Source organism: Jaculus jaculus, chromosome 1, assembly GCF_020740685.1.
Source record: "Jaculus jaculus isolate mJacJac1 chromosome 1, mJacJac1.mat.Y.cur, whole genome shotgun sequence".
In the NCBI taxonomy this organism is placed as follows: domain Eukaryota; kingdom Metazoa; phylum Chordata; class Mammalia; order Rodentia; family Dipodidae; genus Jaculus; species Jaculus jaculus.
This window is the reverse complement of record NC_059102.1, coordinates 325,751,054-325,768,662: the sequence shown is the minus strand read 5'-3', so window position 1 is coordinate 325,768,662 and position 17,609 is coordinate 325,751,054. Positions and strand designations below refer to the sequence as shown.

At 45.0% G+C, this 17,609-nt stretch overlaps 1 protein-coding gene across 2 annotated transcripts in view; it reads left to right on the top strand.

Moving 5' to 3' along the window:
• Positions 1-7,474: 7,474 nt before the first annotated feature.
• Wdr26 (WD repeat domain 26) overlaps positions 7,475-17,609 on the top strand; it is a 49,163-nt gene continuing 39,028 nt past the window's right edge. Inside the window, exons 1-3 of one of the 2 annotated variants that reach the window (XM_045149404.1) lie at positions 7,475-7,913; positions 9,721-9,820; positions 9,920-9,976. In XM_045149404.1, coding sequence (XP_045005339.1) covers positions 7,510-7,913; positions 9,721-9,820; positions 9,920-9,976 — 561 coding nt within the window. In that variant the 5' untranslated portion in view covers positions 7,475-7,509. Of the gene's footprint in view, positions 7,914-9,720; positions 9,821-9,919; positions 10,025-17,609 lie in introns of both variants that reach the window. The other variant, XM_045149396.1, reaches the window with a different exon arrangement.

Here is a 17,609-nt window from a genome sequence, read left to right as displayed (position 1 = left end):
AGAGTCCACAGCTAATGATAATGAAGCTACCTTCTATCTTTGCACTTTGCTGCCACCAAGAAAGAGGGGGTGGGGGGAGTGAGAGACAGAGCGCGCGCGAGCGAGCGCATGCACAACACAGCACATGTATAAAGGTCAGAGGACGACCTCAGGGTGTTGGTCCTCACCTTCCCCCTTGTCGGAGACAGCACCTCCCTGTTTGCCTGTCAACACTGGACTAGCTGGCCCAGTTGTGGGATTCTCCCAACTCTGCCACCCAGTGCTGTAGGTACACTGGAATTACAGACATGTGGGTGCTGTGATCCAACCTCTGGTGGTCAGTTTCAACCACTGAGCCATCTCCACAACACTGCTTCAGCAATTGTTTTGTTTTGTTTTTAGAGGTAGGGTCTCACTCTAGCTTAGGCTGACCTGGAATTCACTATGTAGTGTCAGGGTGGCCTAGAACTCACAGCCATCCTCCTACTTCTGCCTCCTGAGTGCTGGGATTAAAGGCGTGCACTGCCACGCCCAGCTAACATTTTTATCTTTTAAATATTTTTGTTTACTTATTAGAGAGAGAAAATTTATGTGTGTCTCTATAGGCACAGCTGGACCTCTTGCCATTACAAACCAACTCTAAACTCGTGTGCTACATTGTGCATCTGGCTTTCTGTGGGTATCGAGGAACTGAACTAGGACCAGCAGGCTTTGTAAGCAAGTAGCTTTAAGTGCTGAGCCATCTCCCCACCCGTGCTTCAACTTCTTAAATGATGGAGAATTTAAAATTTACCTTGAAACCTTTCAACACGGCATTTTTCCAGGTATTTATTCTGTTTGTAATCTCATTTGACCCACACATCAGCTCTATCAGACAAGTTGGCCAGGGTTATTATCCCACTTAAAAGATGTGTCTAGAGGGCAATCAAGTTAAATGATTTGCCTAAGGTCAGGCAGCTGACCAAGCAGTCTCATGCCAGAACACTCCCACATTCACTCCCAATTTCCCCTAGCCCACCCAGTCCAACAAGCTCAGCTTGCCAACATTATAATCCCCAAAAGCTAGTGAGGGTACAGTTAGAATCCCAGTACCTGGGAATTTGAGGAAAGAGAGCCTTCAATTCCAGCCTGGTCTACACGAGACCATTTCGCAAGTCAACAAAGGTGAGTAAAGAAACTAAACATACAATCATGTCCCCTCTGAAAACACCCGAGTGCTTTTTCAAAAATTTTATTTAGAGGCGCTGGCATACCCATTCATTCTCTCTTTGCAGACAAACAAATAAATAGTTTAATCTAATTTAATTTTTTTGGTGGTTTTTCGAGGTAGGGTCTCACTCTAGCCCAGGCTGACCTGGAATTCACTATGTAGTCTCAGGATGGCCTCAAGGAGTCTCCTACCTCTGCCTCCCCAGTACTGGTAATAATGGCATGCACCACCACAACCAGCTCAGAAATTTAATAAATTTAACATTGGTATTGCTAAATACTAGACTGATATATCAACATTACTTTTATTATTTGTGGATTTTTTTGCTTGTTTGTTTTTCAAGATACAGTCTTACCCTAGCCCAGGCTGACCTGGAATTCACTATGGAGTCTCAGGTTAGCCTTGAACTCACAGAGATCCTCCTACCTCTGCCTCGTGAGTGCTGGGATTAAAGGCATGCGCTACCACACCTGGCTTCCTGGCTATTTTTAAAAATTTTTTAAAAACATTTGAGAGGGAGAAAAAGAGGCAGAGGGGGTGGGGTAGGGTAGAGAAAGTGAGAAAGGGCATACCAGAGCCTCTAACTACTGCAAAGGAACTCCAGACACATGTGCCACCTTGTGCATCTGGCTTTAAGTGGATCCTCCGGAATTGAACTGAGAGGTCCTTTGGCTTTGCAGGCGAGTGCCTTAACCAATAAACAATCTTTCCAGCCCTAGTTTTTTTGTTTTGTTTTTTTTAATTTTTTGGTTATTTTTATTTATTTCTTTGAGAGTGACAGACAGAAAAAGAGACAGAGAGAGAGAATGGGTGTGCCAGGGCCTCCAGCCACTGCAAATGAACTCCAGACACATGCACCCCCCTTGTGCATCTGGCTAACATGGGTCCTGGGGAATCAAGCCTTGAACTGGGGTCCTTAGGCTTCACAGGCAAGCGCTTAATCACTAAGCCATTGCTCCAGCCCTATTTTTTTAAGTATTTATTTATTTGCAAGCAGAAGAAACAAGCAGACAGAGAGAATGGGTGTTCCAGGACCTCTAGCTGCTGCAAATGAACTCCAGATGCATGCACCACTTTGTGCATCTGGCTTTATGTGGGTACTGGGGAATCAAGCCTGGGTTTTGGCTTTGCAGGCAAGAGCCTTAACCACTGAGCAATCTCTCCAGCCCAGAGGTCAACTATTTAAATGACCTACTGTGTAACTGATTCTATAGCATTCCCAACACAGGGTGACACATGGTCTGGTCCAGACACTGGCTTTAATCCTTGTGTTGGGGAAGCTGAGGTAGGAGGATCACCGTGAGTTTGAACCTAGCCTGGAACTACAGAGTGAGTTCCAGTTCAGCCTGGACAACAGTGAAAACCTGCCATGGGGGAGGAGGGAATACAGATTAGACAGACAGACAGACAGATAGATGGATGATAAGATGGATGGATGGATGGATGGATGGATGGATGATTGATTGATTGATAGCTATATCTGTAACTTCTTTTTCCTACAACTTGGATCTTTATTTCTAGATGTAGCTTAGCCTTTTCCAGGAGGAGTGGAAGGGAAGAAAACAACCCAGCAAGCAGAAATATAGAAAGGGCCCTATCCAGTAGCCTGAAGGAGTCTCAGTGAGCTAGGTTATATGCAGCCTTCAGGACTAGTGGGCTAATAAATGAGACAATAAAGACTGAGAGGCTGGAAGTCAGGAAAGGTTCCCCCGAGGAGGTTAAAATGAGCCGTCTTGAGAGAATAACGACAACCAGACAGAGGGAGAAAAGATGGCAGGTCTTTCAAGGAAGAAATGAGCTGAGCACATTTGGGGACCATTAGTGAAGGGCTCACAAAGAGGGTAAGAAATAAAACCTCTCCATAAAGATGCACAGAGTGCACATGTGGCACATAATTTCTGAGCTAATTAAAAATAAAATGGGCTAGGGATGTAGCTCAGTTGGTAATATGCTTGCCTTGCATGCATGAAGCCTTGGGGTTAATCCTCAGTACTGCATAAAGCCAGACTTGGCGATGCATGTCTATAATTCCAGCATTCAGGAAGTGGATGCAGAAAGATCAGAAGTTCAAGGTTATCTGAAGCTACACAGCAAGTCTGAAGCCAGACTGGGCTACAAGAGACCTCAAAAAGTAAATGAGGGGCTGGAGAGATGGCTTAGCGGTTAAGCGCTTGCCTGTGAAGCCTAAGGACCCCGGTTCGAGGCTCGGTTCCCCAGGTCCCATGTTAGCCAGATGCACAAGGGGGGGCGCACGCGTCTGGAGTTCGTTTGCAGAGGCTGGAAGCCCTGGCGCGCCCATTCTCTCTCTCCCTCTATCTGTCTTTCTCTCTGTGTCTGTCACTCTCAAATAAATAAATAAAATAAAATAAAATAAAAAATTTAAAAAAAAAAAAGTAAATGAGGCCTGGTGTGGTGGCACAGACCTTTAATCCCAGCTTTAGGGAGGCTTATGGGAGTTCAAGACCACCCTGATATTACATAGTGGATATCAGATCAGCTTGGGCTAAATGGAGACATTAACTGGGGGGAGGGGAACAGTAACAATAACAACAAAAGTAATGATAATAGGTGTGGAAGTGCACACCTTTAATCCCAGCTTCCAGCACTCAGGAGGCTGAGGTAGGAGGATGGCTGTGTGTTCAAAGGCAGCCTTGGCTACAGAGTGAGTTTCAGGTCAGCCTGGATTAAAGTAAGACCCTGCCTCAAAAAAAAAAAAAAAAAAAAAATGCTGGGCATGGTGGGGCAAGCATTTAATCCCAGAGCTCAGGAAGCAGGGGTAGGAAGATCGCTGTGAGCTCGAGGCCACCCTGACACTAGTAAATTCCAGGTGAGTGGCAGAAGTCCCTGTTGAACCCTACTCATTCTCTTCTGTCTCTCACTCCCAAATAAATAAATATTTTTGTTTGTTTGTTTGGGGTTTGTTTTTTTTTTCCCCCCTGAGGTAGGGTCTCACTCTAGCCAAGGCTGACCTGGAATTCACTATGTAGTCTCAGGGTGGCCTCAAACTCACGGCGATCCTCCTACTTCTGCCTCCCAGGTACTGTGATCAAAGACATGCACCACTACACCAGCTCTCAAATAAATATTTTAAAAGGGGGAGAGTGTGCAGCATGGACAAGTAGATCTGGAATCTGGCTCTAAAAAGGCTTAAAATTCAGACAATAATTTCCTAATCTCTGCTTCAGTATAGATAAAAACATGTGCACATACAAGAGTTTCAGAAATCCAAAATTCACTAGGTGTAATGGCACACACCTTTAATCCCAGCATTTGGGAGGCAGAAGTAGGAGGATCCATGTGAGTTCAAGCCACCCTGCAACTACATAGTGAATTCCAGCTCAGCTTTGGCTAGAATGAGACCTTACTTCAAAAAGAAAGAAAGAAAGAAAGAAGGACGGGAGGGAGGGAGGGAGGGAGGGAGGAAGGGAAGAAGGGAGGGGGGAAATTCAAATTTCTTGTAAGAACAATCTTAGCTATACCAAAAACAGAATGGCTGACACACACAGTGAACTTAGTAAAGACATCCAATTTGTTTTTCCTTTCTTTTATTGGTCTTTCAAGGTAGGGTTTCGCTCTAGTCCAGGCTGACCTGGAATTCATTATGTCTAAGGCTGGCCTCTAACTCACAGTGATCCTCCTACCTGGGATTAAAGGTGAGTGCTGAGATTAAAGGCATGTGCCCCCATTCTTTATTCCTTTTGTTACCGAGTGTGCCCCTGGCCTTGTAATTAAGTAGTTATCTCCTTCATAAAAGCTATAACTTTATTCAGAATTAGGCTGGAGTGGATTCATCCTCAAGGGTGTTAGAGGCCTAACAGATTACTATAAACCATTTTGCAAAAAGCAAATTTTGCTCAAACAATAACAACCCTCTAATAATACGGTTTCAGAAGTTCCTATACAGACATCTGTGAAGGCGTTAACTATCTAGTAATTCTGGCTTTGCTGGATAGACACTGACAGTGAGTGCCCCATGAACTTCAGCTAGAACTCAGGTGAACACAAACATCGTGTGTGAGTCACTTTGCAATTACAGCTGCTACCTGGAAGCACATTCAAAGCACAAGAACTACAAAGTTAAACCTCTGTAGGACCCTGCCCTGGTCTTCCTGTCCCTCCTAGCCAAGTGGTCACCATCAACAGTGCACAGGATTCTCTGTTTTTTGTTTAGTTTTTTGTTTTTTCTTCTTCGAGGTAGGGTCTCTAGTTCAACATGACCTGGAACTCAATCGGTAGCCCCAGGATGGTGTTAGAGTTCAGGACTTTCAATCACAGGATAATTTTTATTTTATTTTTAAACTCAAAAACAGTTGTCTCAAAAGGCCTCAAAATTATTGAGTTGTTAGTATTATACATTCTAGGGATATAAGATGTATTGCCTGTGTCTGTTTCCACGGAGTAATCTGTGAGCAAAATCTCTTAAACTTCTGAGAAAAATGTGTGTGTACCAGGTCTATATGCTATCGACTACATGCGTTTAATAAATCAGAGGGTCATGTGGGCCATTCACCAGTGAGTTTACATTCAGCACTGTTCTCAGTTGCTGCATGTCTCCGTTTACCTAAGTTGCTACGGCCCTGATACAGAGAAATATCACAGGTCACGTGAAAATTTCAAGCCTGGATAGGAAGCTGGTGCCAGATTTCACCCTTAAGGGCATTATTTTGAAGGCAAGTGCTTGGTCTGTTTGCTGCTCAGTACATTGGGCTTCAAAGGGCCTGCACAAATACTTAGGAAAAAAAAAAAAAGTTAGCTTGGTGTGGTGGGGCACACCTTTGATCCCAGCACTCAGGCAGGGGACAGAGGTGGGGAGGATCTCTGTGAGTTCGAGGCCACCCTGAGACTACAGTGAATTTCCAGGTCAGCCTGGGCTAGAGCAACACCCTACCTACTTCGAGGCAAAAAAAAAAAAAAAAAAAAGAAAGAAAGAGGAAAAGCAGCCCCACAGCAAAGTCCTTCCCCTCTACACAACCTCAGCGTTTGCGCCTTGTCCCATCAGACAGACGTCTACAGTCGACTTTGCCTTCCCCCAGAGCGCAGCACCGCGTCCTCGCCTGGCATCTCCAGCGTCTCAGCATGGCACGGGTGCCCGTGTGTGTGCGCTGCTCGCCGGTCCCGGTCCTGAAAGGAGGCAGCGGTTGGTTACACGCAGCTTTCGGACCCGCTTGCACGGGGCGTCCAGCCCGCAGACGGGGGCCGAGCACACCCCTGCGCTGCAAGTGAGGGCTGCAAACCCTGGCCAGCGGGCCTGCGTGCCCCCACCCCCCAACTCCCGCAAGTGCACGCCTTTTTTTTTTTTTTTTTTTTTTTTTTTTAGGGGGGAGGTCGTCACGGGGTGCCCCGCCCGCACCCCACCTCTGCCCTCCCAACCCGGCCGAGGGTGGCTACGAACTTACTGCCGGCCGGACTCGGCTCTCCAGCAAGGCCCGGGGGCTGCGGGGTGGAGGCGGGGCCGGCCCGCACCGAGCCGGGGCCGGGGAAGCGGGGACCGAGGAGGGGGTGTGTGTGTGTGTGTGTGTGGAGACGGCTCACGCCGGGAGGTCCCGTCCCTCACCTCGCGACCTCAGCCGGCGGGTGGCCGACGCACGTGCCGGCGCCTGACAGCCCCCTATAGGTTCCATACCTGCACCGGAAGTGAGCGAGGAGGGCAGTATAGGCATTTCCTGTGACGCCAGCGCCCGGACTCCATTAGGCAGCAGCTGGGGGAAGAATCAACACACCAGGGAGCGGAGCGGCGCGGACCCCGTGGACTGAGGCGGCCGCTGCCTCCGCCGCCGCCCGCCCGTCAGTCCGTCCGTCCGTCCGTCCCCACCGCCGCCGTCGCCACCCACCACCGCCACCGCCACCGGGGCTCAGTCAGCGGCGGAGCCGCGTCTCCCCCCCCCCCGCGCCGGCGAGACCCCGGGCCGCGTACCGAGCGCCTCCGGAGGGGGGGGGAAGGGCCCGGTCCTCCTTCTCCCCCTCCTCCCCGTCCCCGCCGACCCCCCGCCGCGCCCCGCCGGCCTCCCACCACGGCCTCTCTCGGCGAGGAAACTCTGGCCTCCGCTTCCTCCTCCTCCGACTCGGACGCCGGCGGAGCCTCCCCGCCCCCGCGGAAGAAACCCCGAGCCTCGGCGGCGGCGGAGGGAGCAGGAGAGCCCGGGGTCTCGGCCGGCCGCGCAGGCCTCCCCTCCCTGCCCTCCTCGCCCTCGCCCTCGCCGGCCGCCGCCGCCTCCTCCTCCGTGGTGGTGGTGGTGGGACTGCCTCCGGCCGCCGCCGCCGCCGCCGCCGCCGTCCCCCAGCGGAGCAGCGGCCACAGCCTGGTCAGCGGCAGCAGCACCATGCAGGCCAACGGGGCGGGAGGAGGAGGAGGCGGCGGCGGCGGCGGAGGAGGAGGCGGCGGCGGCGGCGGCGGCAGTGGTGGAGGAGGCCAGGGCCAGACCCCGGAGCTCGCCTGCCTGTCGGCGCAGAACGGGGAGTCGTCCCCTTCGGCGACGTCCGCGGGGGACCTGGCCCATGCCAACGGGCTCTTACCCGCCGCCCCCTCCGCCGCCGGCAACAATAGCAACAGCCTGAGTGTCAATAACGGGGTTCCCGGCGGGGCCTCCGCGGCCTCCGCCACCGTCGCCGCCGCCCTGGCCACCCCCGACCTGGGCAGCAGCCTCAAGAAGAAGAAGCGACTCTCGCAGTCCGACGAGGATGTCATTAGGCTCATAGGACAGCACCTCAATGGCCTAGGGCTCAAGTAAGTGTCCCCTCACCACCACCACCACCTTCCTGCAGCTGGCGACAGACGCCAGGCCGACCGAGCCGAGGACAGGGTTGTCGGGGGGCAGGGGGGGTGGTGTTGGGGAGGGATCCCCGGGGCCCCCAGTGCGCAGGAGGCCGCGGTCACCCAGCCGCTGGAGAAGCTCAGGCTCCGGAGAGAGGTTTAGGGGGAAACCATTGGGCCTGACGGTCGCCCCGGGGGTGGGGGACGGTGAGTGCCGGGGGACGGGTCGTGGAAGCCGAAAGTGACCCCTCCCCATGCACTTGGCGAGCTTGATTGTCCCTCCGTGGAGAGATTGACGCCCAGGGTGTCTGTGCTGGGGGAGGGGTGGATCCGAGCGGTGGAAATAATGAACCTTGGAGGATTTGTTTTTCAAGTGTATCTCAGAGGCATCTTTGTGGGACACCTCCCCACCCCCAATCATGACCGACAACAGCTCAGGCAAACTACCAATCAGGAAGGACGGTCGCCTACAAGTGTTTATGGGAACTAAGAGGCTGGGGTAATTTGGAAAGAGGTTGTCGAGTAAATCTGATGGGAATAATGAAGTAAGATTATCGAGTTCTTGTCTTATAAAGGCCTTCCTGTGTGTACAAGAGGCCTAGCACTGACTAGTCTGAAATGGCACTTTAAAGCCAGAAAGAGTGCCTTTTTCAGGGGCATCTGATCTGGTGAATCGTTTGTTTTCAAATACAATTTGTGTGGTCATTAGTACAGAGTGAAGGTAGACATGAAATTTGCCCCCGCCAAAAAAAAAAAAAAAATGCCATCCTTCTGTACATACACAAAGGAAAAACTAAGGGCTTAGAAGTAGACTTGGTGGGAGTGCCAACTTGGAGCTGGATGGGGGAGCCAGAGCCAGAATGATCTGAAGAGGGCACGTGCAACAGTTTCCTAGCTTCAGAGCTAGATTCAAATGAATTCCTGGGCTGGCCAGCATAAAGTTTGTATTTGTGGGTCTGTTGGGGAATGGGGAGGACAGCAATTTTTGAGAGTGACATACGATTTTGATTCATCGTTGCAACTGGAGGTGAAAAAAGGATTGCCTTGAAGCAAACACATACGGGCCTGGTACATGAAGCTTCTTAGCTGCCAAAATGTCTAGTAAAAGAAACTACCTTTCCATTATTTTAACTCTTAAGGAGAAATACAACGATCTTACTGGAAAAAAAAATTTGTGAACGAGTATACTACTGAGACAAGAGGCTAGCCGACTGCAGCAGTAGGAAATAACTCGGGACTGTTTGGAACCTACACCATAGTAAATTTGCTATTTTTAGTATAGAGAGAAAGGAAGTGGGTCTTGATGCTGGGGTTTTTTTAAATATTTTTTAAAGATTCACCTAGCAAGATTTCGATGTGAACATAATACCTGGATGGAAAGCTCTACCTAACACATGCCATCTGTCACCTTGTATGGAACTAAAGATTTTTTTTTTTCCTTTCAAATTGTAGTGTCATAGTTAGTGTGAGATCTTGGCTTTTAATTTGACCAGTTGGTTAGAGCACATTTTTAGAAATTTCATAATTAAACTACTGAGGCATTAAACGGCAGAAGTAGGAAGGACTTTAATCCTGGTTTCAAGAAAGGTTGAGTAGGGATAAATGTTGGTAGCACTTTTTAAATCAAGTTTATTTAGCTAAACACTTGAAGCTATTTTTTTTCTCCTTCATGGTGAAGCAAGCTCAAAACCTTGCAACTGTGCTCTTAGACATTAGTTTACTTAGAAGAGTAAAAGTCTAAAGTTGGTCAGGTTTTTTTTACACTGTATCTCTCCTGCAGCCAGACTGTTGATCTCCTCATGCAAGAGTCAGGATGTCGTTTAGAACATCCTTCTGCTACCAAATTCCGAAATCATGTCATGGAAGGAGACTGGGATAAGGTAAAGTAGGGCACATAGAACTGTGTGACTGCTACTAAAATTACATATTTAATGGACACTTTGTGACATTTTTGTTTTTCTCTATACCAATTTTTGCAGGCAGAAAATGACCTGAATGAACTAAAGCCTTTAGTGCATTCTCCTCATGCTATTGTGGTAAGAGGCGCACTTGAAATCTCTCAAACGTTGTTGGGAATAATTGTGGTAAATACACTTTTGTTCTTAGTTTCACATTTATGTTTATTCTAATAGGTTATTGATAACTCTTGGCATCTGACTCTTACAAGGATTGACAGTAAATTTCATAATAAAATTTGTAGACAAAGATGAGTAGTTTATACTGTTTTAATGTGTGAGTTTTATATATTTTAAATTATATTTAGTGATTGTTTCATTTGAACCAATTCATAAGTTAAGTTCTATAAAAATTGTGTTGAAAGACCTTAATGCTTTCAGTGCTACTAAGAGCCACTTTGTATTTAAGAGTTAAGGATACATTGTATTTTTCTATTACTCAAAATACTGAATGCTAATTACAGAATATGTGCTCAGATATATATACCATGGAGTCTTCAGAAGCTGGTCCTTTTTTTTTTTTTTTATCATTGGGATCATAGTTGAGTCAAACCAGCACTTTTGGAGTTCTCACCATTTTCCTTTTTTACATCCCAAGTTGTGTGAATTGATAGCTTCAAAGTTTGTCTGTGTACCACTCTGAGAGGATTTCTTTGTGGATTTGGCCATTAAGCCCTGCTCTTTCCCCTGACAAATCAGTTTAGTAATAGTTTTACCCTGTTAGCCTCTTTCATAAACCTTAATGATTCTGTTATACTGATGGGCTTTAATTCTTTAGTAGATGGTGAGGAAAAGGATAACATACTCCCCCCCCCCCCCCAATACTGGTAATTGGAAACAGTGAAGAATCAGCTGGTAGCTGGTGGTTGCTGGCTTTTAAACTTCTAGCTGATTCATTTGTTGTCAAAAGCAGTTTCCTGCCTGGTGGGGGAGGGAAAGAAGGCCAGTAGGAAGTGAAGTAGGGAAACCAGCTGTTTGTTAAATATTAGTAAATGACTGTTAACATTTTGTTTTGTTTTTAAGTCAGGTCAAACATTAGCTTTTCCTTTGTCTATAATAGAGCCAGGTGTGTTTTCTCTTTTTCAAAAGAAAAACAGGCCCTCGATCCCAGCACTTGGGAAGCCGAGAATCACTGTGAGTTCGAGGCCAGCCTGAGTCTAATTCCAGGTCAGCCTGGGCTAGAGTAAGACCCTACCTCTAAAAAAAGAAAGAAAGATAGGTAGATGGACAGATTGGGCCAGGTGTGGTGGCACACGCCCAGGAGTCAGAGGTAGGAGGATCCTGGTGAGTTCAAGTCTACCCTGAGACTACATAGTGAATTTCAGGTCAGCTCAGACTAGAGTAAGACCCTACCTCAAAAAAAAAAAAAAAAAAAAAAAACTGTTGAAGTATGAATAATGACCTATTACATTGATTTTGTTCTTTCAGCAACTACTTAAAGTGATAAAATTTAATAACCTATGGAACAATCAATTCCAAAGTAAGATGAAAAATTAAAAACAAAATAGTCAATAACTGAGTTGCAGACCAGTTTAGAAGTACAAAATGACTGTCAGGTCAACCCAGGTTAGAGTGAGACCCTACCTTGAAAGAAATAAAGCAGAAGCTAAAGTAATTTAGAGTCACAGTTTTCCACAATGACTTTGGGGTTTGAAATCTCAAGTTTGTTGTTTGCGTTAAGATGTAAAGACACTTTACTAGATTTAAGAGAAGAAAAGTACAGAGAGCTCCTGCCATGTAGAAAGCAGGAGGGAATAGAGAGAACACAGGAGTACTAGGGGGTTCCTCCCCCAATATGAGCACGGTTGAGATGAGTGATTTACCAAAGCAGGGAAGGTCAGGAAAGGTGAAAAGCCAAAAAGAGCCTAAGTTTATCTTGAAATATTTATTTAAAAGAGAGAGAATGGAGTGCCAGGGCCTCTAGCCACTACAAATAAACTCCAGGTACATTTGTGCATCTGGCTTTAAGAGACAGGAAGAGAGGGAGAATGGGCATGCCAAGGCCTCTACTCATTGCAAATGAACTCCAGACGCATGCCCTATGTGGGACCTGAGGAATTGAATCTGGGTCCTTAGGCTTCGCAGGCATGTACCTTAACTGCTAAGCCATCTTTCCAGCCCTCCAAATGTGTGTGAGAGAGAAAGAGGCAGAGAGAGAGAAAGAATGAGTGGGTATGCCATGGCCTCTAACCACTTGTGCATCTGGCTTATGTGGGCCCTGGGGAATTGAATTTGGGTCCTTAGCCTTCGTAGACAAGTACCTTAACCTCTGAGCCATCTCTCCAGCCCCCCCCCAAGCTTATTTTAATTGGGCAGTATTTCATAAACTTTATTATTTTTATTTATAGAGAGAGGTAGAGAGAATGGGCAAGCCAGGAACTCCAGCCACTGCAAACGAACTCCAGATGCATGTGCCCCCTTGTGCATCTATCTGGCTAACATAGGTCCTGGGGAATTGAACCAAGGTCCTTTGGCTTTGCAGACAAATGCCTTAACCGCTAAGCCATCTCTCCAGCCCCTAAACTTTGTGTTCAGACTGAATGAGCTGAAATAAAATAACCAGAATAGGAATTGGGATTCTTCTCCCATTGGGCAAATAGCACTACTTATGTACTGGCTATAAATAACTTCCCTGTGAAGTGCTTTTAAGTGTATGTGGTTTCTTGGAGTTTTTTTTTGTTGTTGTTGTTGTTGTTGCTTGTTTGTTTTGGTTTTTGGTTTTTCAAGGTAGGGTCTTGCCCTGGCACTGGCTGACCTGGAATTTACAATGCAGTCTCAGGGTGGCCTCGAACTCATGGTGATCCTCCTACCTCTGCCTCCCGAGTGATAGGATTAAAGGCATGTGCCATCATGCCTGGAAGGGTTTTCATTTTTTTAATTCTACCTAAATTATCTCTGTAATTTAATAATAAAAATTCTGTTGGACTCTTCTTTTTGACTTATTTATAGTAATTTGAGATTTTTGTATTGGATTTAAATCAGGACTCATTAGAAACCTTCAGTAGAAACAACATGTAAACTGGAGAAAAGGTAGTTATAGAAAATAAGGAGGAATCCTTTCTCTTTACAGCCTGTTCAGTCTTAGAACACTCTAGGATTTAATAAGAGATGAAGATTAAATCTCTGGCTGAGCCTCACACCATCAAACTGTTTAGGTATTTAGATACAAAGAAAAGGGTTTCACCTTTTGTCTCCCATTAAGCATTGATCAACCAATTTTAAAGATTCCGCTCAGCATTTTTTAGGTCATTCTTCACCTTTCTAATTGTGTTTACATTTATCCCTTCCCTACCTCATTTCCAGAAGCTGATTTAATGTCAGCTGAAATTGTAATAATATCTTAGAATAAATATATCGGTTTAGATTTTTTTAATTGTGTTTATTTGCAAGCAGAGACAGAGAATGGGAGCACCAGGGCCTCTTGCCACTGCAGACAAACTATACACATGAGCCATTTCCTTCATTGGGCCCAGTGGTTATTGGGTACTGGGGAATTGAACCCAGGCTGGCAAGCTTTACAGACAAGTGCCTTTAACCAGTGAGCCATTTCCCCAGCCCTGTACTTAGGTGTTTTTATTTTATTTTATTTTTATTTGTTAACTTGTGTGAGAGAGAATGACTGTGTCAGGGCCTCTAACCACTGCAAACAAACTCCAGACTCATGTGTCACCTTGTATGTCTGGCTTACATGGGTCCTGGGTAACGGAACCTGGGTTCTTTGGCTTTGCAGGCAAGCGCCTTAACCAATGTCTTTCCAGCCCTGTTTTTTTTTTTTTTTTTTTTTTATTTTACTTATTTGCAAGAGAGAGAGAGAGCTAGGGGGAGAATGGGTGCACCAAGACCTTGAGCCACTGCAAACAAACTCTAGATGCATGCACCACTTTGTGCAGCTGGCTTTATATGGTCACTGGAGAATCAAGCCTGGGTAGTTAGGCTTTGCAGGTAAGCATCTTAACCACTAAGCCATCTTTCCAGCCTTCTATTTGGGTTTTTAAATGTAATTGTTTTATTTATCTACCCAGACACACTTGATGACTTAAGAGTATACTCTCCTCCCTCCCCCCCCCCCTTTTGGGGATTGAAGTCAGAGATAGAGAATGAGAGCTCCAGGGCCTTCAGCTTCTGAAAATGAACTTCAGATGCACATGCCACCTTTTACATCTGGCTTACTTTGGGTTCTGGGCAATCAAACCTGGGTCCTTTGGCTTTTCAGGCATGCGCCTTAATTGCTAAGCCATCTCTCCAGACCCCTGAATTCACTTGTTAAAATAAGTTGAGATGTGCTAACCATGTCTAAGTAATTTGGATGGGTCTTTGAGACCAATAATATTTGAGTTTTATGGTTGGTTTTTTTGCTGTCCTGTTTTTTGTTTGTTTGATTTTTTTTTTGAAGTAGGATCTCATTCTAGCTCAAGCTGACCTAGAATTCACTATGTAGTGTCAGGGTGGCCTCGAACTCACAAGGATCCTCTTACCTCTGCCTCCTGAGTGCTGGGATTAAAGGAATGCGCCACCATGCCTGGTCCAAGTTTTAGGTTTTTTTGTTTGCTTGTTTGTTTTTCAATTTTTTTGTGGGGGTTGGGGGATTCAAGGTAGGGTCTCTAGCCCAGGCTGACTGGAATTCACTGTGTAGTCTCAGGGTGGCCTTGAACTCGTGGTGACCCTCCTACCTCTGTCTCCCAAGTGCTGGGACTAAAGGTGTATGCCACCACACCCAGCTTAAAATTTTCTTCTGTTTTGTTTTTCAAGGTAAGGTCTCACTCTAGCCCAGGCTGACCTGAAATTCACTATGGAGTCTCAAGGTGGCCTCGAACTCCCAGCAGTCCTCTTACCTCTGCCTCCCGATTGCTGGGAGTAAAGGCCTGCGCTACCACCCAGCTTAAAATTTTTTTAATTGTTGTTTGAGAGAGAGAAAAACAGGCAAATAGAGACAGAATGGGCATGCCAGGGCCTCTAGCCATGGCAAGCTAACTCTAGACACATTATGTGGATACTGGCAAATCAAACTCTGTTGTTGCTGCTGCTGCTGGTTGTTGTTTTGTTTTTTTGTTTTTGAGGTAGGGTCTCACTCTGGCTCAGGCTGACCTGTATTTTGCAATGGAGTCTCAGGGTGGCCTTGAACTCATGGTAACCCTCCTACCTCTGATTAAAGGCATGCACTACCACACCTGGCTTCGGATTTTTTTTTTTTTTAATGTAATAGAAATATGCTTTAAAAAGTGTTCAGGGGCTGGAGAGATGGCTTGGTGGTTAAGGTGCTTGCCTACTGTAAAGCCAAAGGAGGACCTTAGTTCAATTCCCCAGGACCCACATAAGCTAGGTGGGTAAGGTGGTACAGGCATCTGAGTTCATTTATAGTGGCTAGAGGCTCTAGTGTGCCCATTCTCTTTCTCTCTCTCTCTTTCTCTCTCATAAATAAATAAAATGTTTTTAAAAAAAATTTTTTAAAGTGTTCAAAATTAACTTGACATGCAGAAATTAACTCATTTAAAAGTAATAGGAATATTGAAAACTGGGCATGGTGGACACGCCTTTAATCCCAGCGCTCAGGAGGCAGAGGTAGGAAGGATTGCCATGAGTTCGAGGCCACCCTGAGACTCCATAGTGAATTCCAGGTCAGCCTGGACTAGAGTGAGACCCTGCCTTGAAAAACCAAAAAAAAAAAAAAAAAGTAATAGGAATATTGAAAGAATGGCCTAAATATAACTTATTTTTCTTTTCCTTTTTTTTTTTTTACTTTCGTCTTACTGATAACATTATGTCAGTTGAAACCACTATAAAGTTAGTTAGGAGGCTGATATCAATAACTAGGTTCTCTGTCTAATTATTTCTGAGTTTTTCTTACATATTTAAGGTTCAGTCTTATTTATGGAATAAATTTTAGGTAACTGGTGGAGGACAATGAGCAGAATTTGTGATGGAATGCTAGTTCAAGTTATTCTGATGACTTATCAGTTTCAGGTTTTTATTAAACATTAAAAAGAGAAGGAAATATTTCCAAACTTGGATGTTGGAAAATCTGAAATAATCTCATAGAGGTTTAATTGGAAGTTGGAAAAGATAGTTTGTTATTTCTTCTCCTTCCCTTTGTTCCTTTCAGAGGTTTCTGATCTTAAATACAAGTTGGGAAAGTCATTAATCTAAATAAACTTAAGTTTATAAAATAAAATAAAACAAGTATTGCCTGATGAATAACATTTTCTCATTATTCAACATGACTTGTGAAGTAAAAAAGTCTTTGTGTTCTTTTTTTTTTAATTTTTTATTAGCATTTTCCATGATTATAAAAAAATACCCCATGGTAATTCCCTCCCCACCCCCCACACTTTCCCCTTTGAAATTCCATTCTCCATCATATTACCTCCCCATCACAATCATTGTACTTACATATATACAATATCAACCTATTAAGTACCCTCCTCCCTTCCTTTCTCTTCCCTTTATGTCTCCTTTTTAACTTACTGGCCTCTGCTACTAAGTATTTTCATTCTCACGCAGAAACCCAATCATCTGTAGCTAGGATCCACATATGAGAGAGAACATGTGGTGCTTGGCTTTCTGTGTTCTTGATTATATTTTCTTTTTTGCTTTAAATTTAGGAAGGTAAAGTACATTTTCACTGTTGGTTGTTGTCATAAGGGTCAAATGCTTGTGAGTTAAGCTGATTTTTGGTTTTTCAAGGTAGGGTCTCATTCTAGCTCAGGCTGATCTGGAATTCCTCATACCTCTGCTTCCCAAGAGCGGGGTCTAAAGGCGTGTGATACCACGCCTGGCTTTGAGCTGATTTTTTTAGGGCAGTAAATAACTCTCTCAACCAGATTTCTCGTTGTGTTTGGCTAACAACAGATGAGTACCATTCACTGGGTCAAGGTTTGGTATCCATTTGAGGATATTCTTTGTTTTAATCTGGATAAACTCATAAAAGACATTCTTGGAATACTTTTATACCATATACATACATACATATACACATTCACACACACACACAGAAATATGTGTTTATTTTGTCTTCTGTCAAAGGGATAGTCTCCTCTTTGCCCCATAAAATGAAACTAACATGTCCTGTCAAGATCTTGGTGAGAAAATAAAGGAGAAATAGCACTTGAGGCACTGTCCCCACACAAATGGATTGGAGGAAGGAGTGGGTATTGTGTGGGACGTTGTGATTGATCAATGAACAAAAGTTTTGCCCAGAATGGAAATAGATATATATCCCCCAAGCTTCCAGTTGTTGAAATTAAATCACATGGTAGCCAGTTGCATGTGGCATTTCTCAAGTTTAAATTAAAAAATATACTAAATTAAATGAACTTTTTCAACAGTACGTTGATGGATAAATATATAAGCTCTTTATAAAGAGTTGAATTTTTTTTTTCAGAAGACAAAATGGCGAGACTATCCATAATTGCTTAGAGTATAAGATCTTTTTGTTTTTTAATTTGTTTGAGACAGAATGGGCACACCAAGGCCTCCTGCCATTGCAAATGAACTTCAAATGCATATGTTGCTTGGTGCATCTGGCTTATATGGATGCTGGGGAATTGAACCCAGGCTATTAGGCTTTGCAAGGAAACACCTTTATCCACTGTGCTATCTCTACAGCCTAAGATCATTTTTTTATTTGATTTGCTTTGTTGTTAAGTTTTTGGGTTTTGTTATGTAAGAATTAACATGTATAACAGCATACTTTTCCAAAGCACTTTGATAATCAGTA